Here is a 3855-nt window from a genome sequence, read left to right as displayed (position 1 = left end):
GTGTGAATGTCAGTGTGAATGTCAGTGTGAATGGTTGAACTTTCTATTGCGTGAAAAAAAAAAAAAAATGAACCAACATTTCTGAGTTTCCGGGTTAATGTGGTGGGAATCGAAACCCAAACCTTTAGCACGACAGCGAATGACAGAGTGAGTCTGTGGTTTGGTTGAGCTGTGGTCCAGAACAGACATCACAGACCTGGGACTATTATTAGATCCTTTCATCACTGTTCTTCTCTTAAAGCCTTCACTCTGACAGAGCGCGTCTGAAGATGAGATCCAAAAACTGCTGCTCTGGCAGTTTGGCTGTTTTTGTTTTTAACAACAACAGTGTCTTCACTCTGCTGTGTGGACGCACAGGCAGAATCAGGTCAGCTATTTTAGGAAGGACCCTAAATATACCTGTGAAGGATCTGAACTTAATGAGAGCAGCAGGGAGCCACGAGTTGTTGTTAATAACCTTAATAACCAGTGATGATGTGGGAGGAAAACAGGTGAGGTGGGGGAGGAGAGAGGGGAGGGGGGAGTCTGAGTGTCAGGGCTGAATAATTTGACATGTAAATAAATTAAATGTCATGAACAAAACAATATTATTAATAATATAAAGAAAAACTAAAGGAAACATGTTGCTAATGCTGCATGAATAACAACAGTGATATAAATATTATTAATGAAAGTTGGAGAGGCTTCAGAAAAGTTAGGGTGCTGACGTCTGAAGGAAGCTAAAAATGATCAAAAAAGAAAAAAAAGTCAAACTTTTCTAGAAGTCTGTAAACAGTAATAAAAATGTTGGGCTAAAATATATTTAGTAAAATGATGGTTATTATAATAATATCTGATCTGTATTCAAAACAATTTTTTTTTTAGTTTTCATAGCCATCTGCTGCCACCTAGAGGAAGAGAATTTAATTGTTGAAATAGGATAATTTTCCACGACACATTAGTGGGCCACGGCACAGCGGTTGGGAATCCCCGATCTGCAGATCAACAGATCAACAGATCTCCCATGACAGTCTTCATCCTGCTGTGATGAAGACTCTGGTAATAATTAATGAATGACAACAACAACAACAACAACAGTCGCTTCATTTCTCACAGATTAGATCAGAGTTTTTAAGACCAGTCAGGACAGAAGATGATGAAGCTGAGGCCGACCTACAGAGTGCTTCATCATCATCATCTTCATCATCATTATCATCAGGACCAGATCAGTCTGAAGAACTTTAAATACTTCAACTTTAGATGTTTACATTCTGACCTGATGAAGATTTGACGTTCAGTCCTGGAGATACATCAGCCGAACTGTCGGTACTGTGACAGTCAGCTGCTGTTACTGCTGCTGATGTTACTGCTGCTGTTACTGCTGCTGATGTTACTGCTGCTGCTGTTGCCTGGCAACATACAGTATTTCATAGTGGAGTTCTGCTCTGGTGCTGATCTGAAGTCAGTGTTTCATCTTCTCTACATACATCTGTATCAACTGTTCTCTGTGTCTCTGTCTTGTTTCGACCGTAACCTTAGTCCTTTATCACAGTCTTTTACTTATTTTAAACCAAATATAAAACTGTTATTCCTGGATTATTAATCTGGATTATACCTATTTCAAAAAGGAAAAAATAGTCCTTAGAAAGTCCTTGGATTCTACATTTAGAATTTAGATTAGATTAGATTAGATTACTGTAATTTTCACAGGCTCTGAACCCTGCGGCTCAAACATTGATGCAGTTAATTTATGGGTTTCTAACGGGTTAATAAAGTTTATACCGCTGGCGTAACTGTCGACTGTCCTGGTCCTGGAGCCTGGACTGTAGTGGTGACTGTGAGGAAGTGGTGGCATCACACACACACACACACACACACACACACTGGTGTTGGCCTCATTAGAGCGACTTCTCCAGTCAAACATTTATTATTGAAGAGCAGGTGATGGTGTTCAGGCCCCTCTCCCCCGTTTGTCTCCCCCATCACGTGCTGAGGTCAGTGCTACTGGTCCACTGATCCACTAGTCTACATTTATTATTGAAGAGCAGGTGATGGTGTTCAGGCCCCTCTCCCCCGTTTGTCTCCCCCATCACGGGCTGAGGTCAGTGCTGCTGATGTCTGCTGGTCCACTGGTCCACTGGTCCACTGGTCTCAGACTCAGGTCTGTTTGTCAGGGCGACTCTTAGAAAGAGTTTCTGTGTTTCTGTGTTAATCCAGATGATCTGTAGATTAACACAGATGCCTGGACCCTGAGAGCCTGTAGTCAACACACACACACACACACACACACACACACACACACACACACACACTCTGGCCCTGCAGTAATGATCCGTGGTCGGAGTTCTCGCTCTCGGTGACGGCTGCAGGTTAATGGCCACAGGCTTTAGTCGTCGTCCGGGGAGGAAGAGCAGGATGAACTCATCCAACATGTTGGATGTTGGAGTTTATTCTGATCCAGCAGTGGATCAGTGAAGGTCTGCAGCGTTAAGTAACCGCTCAGCCAGGACCAGGAATAGCTGCTGCTACGACACTGTTTTTGTTTGTCTGTCTGGTTGTTGTTTTTTTTAAGCAGGGATTAAAGCCATGACATCATCAGTTTTCATCTTCACTGTCTGTGGGAATCTGCAGCGTTCACCTGCAGTGACTCGGACCGCAGCTTGGATTTTTGTCCTGTCTCTTGAAAGAGTCCACTAACAGTGTTGGGTTAGAATCTGGTGATACCATACGCATCATGATACAGGGGGATTTTTTCACACCCCTAGTGTTGATGAAAGTTGGGTTTTGCCTAATAGCGCCCCCCTGTGGCAGCCTTTGTTGGTGGCAGAGACTCACACTGTAAGTTTCCCTAAAGTTGGACGAATTATTGTTGTTGTTTTAATGTCAACATCTCGACTTCTGACAGAACGACCTTTACACAGAGCCCAAAAAAAAAAAACATCTGTATCTGGTCAACATTAACCAGTTTGTCCAATGACCTTTTGTCCCTGTGCTGCGTCCTCAGCCGTCCCCTTCCCCCTGAGCCACCGTCTCACCATGAAGGAGGTGTTCGACTGTGAAGGGAAGCCCCGCGTCGACCTCCTGAAGGCCCACCTCACCAAGGAAGGTCGCGTGGAGGAAGCTGTGGCTCTGAGGATCATAGACGAGGGCGCCACCATCCTGCGACAGGAGAAGACCATCCTGGACATCGAGGCTCCAGTCACAGGTACCGACCACAGTGACCTGGTACTGTTTCTGAAAAAAACAAAACATCGGGTTAAAATAAGTTAACTAGTTCACATCACTTTGATCTGTTGGGTTTGTGTTTTTTTTTTACCCATGATGCTCCTTGGGTGGTGTGGGAGAAATCTGTTTATCCACCACAGGCTTGGGCAAAAACATGCAAATCCAACATGGCCGCCTCCCTTGAGCGCTTTAACTTTAAATACAGCTGCACTCGTCCTCCCAGTGGGACCCCTGTCTGTCCTTAGAGGAACTGCTCTGTACAGTCTATGTGACGCAAAGGTGGGCAGGAAGAAGAGGGTGGGCGGGAAGAAACCGGAGGCTACCACTCCGAGGCTACCACTCCGAGGCTACCACTCCTGTCTGCCACCAGTGAAATGGAGGCTTCATGTTTTAGATATGAAATATTGATGGTGAACTGACGCTCGTGTTGGCAGGCAGTTGTGTGTGTGTGTGTGTGCGCGCTCACACGTATGTGTTTGATTGCTTTAGTCACACAGGCTGTCTCCCACTCACACTGCTCTAAGCTCTGAGTGGGCGAAGGCCACTGTAGAGCTGATGGAGAGACAGAGAAGACAGAGGAGGAGGTGGAGGACAAGGAGGCAGAGAAGGAGGCAGAGGAGGAGGCGGAGGAGGAGGGAGGGGTGGAGGCAG

General features: G+C 45.3%; 1 protein-coding gene across 1 annotated transcript in view; it reads left to right on the top strand.

Moving 5' to 3' along the window:
- The window catches only part of LOC103395725 (serine/threonine-protein phosphatase 2B catalytic subunit alpha isoform-like), a 14734-nt gene that overhangs the window by 1841 nt on the left and 9038 nt on the right, over window positions 1-3855 (top strand). Inside the window, exon 2 of the mRNA XM_008333515.3 lies at window positions 2984-3184. Coding sequence (XP_008331737.2) covers window positions 3016-3184 — 169 coding nt within the window. The 5' untranslated portion in view covers window positions 2984-3015. The remainder of the gene's footprint in view (window positions 1-2983; window positions 3185-3855) is intronic.

The sequence above is a fragment of the Cynoglossus semilaevis genome, chromosome 19, assembly GCF_000523025.1.
Source record: "Cynoglossus semilaevis isolate Cse_v1.0 chromosome 19, Cse_v1.0, whole genome shotgun sequence".
In the NCBI taxonomy this organism is placed as follows: domain Eukaryota; kingdom Metazoa; phylum Chordata; class Actinopteri; order Pleuronectiformes; family Cynoglossidae; genus Cynoglossus; species Cynoglossus semilaevis.
The sequence above is the reverse complement of the archived record's forward strand: the minus strand, read 5'-3'. Positions and strand labels throughout refer to the sequence as shown.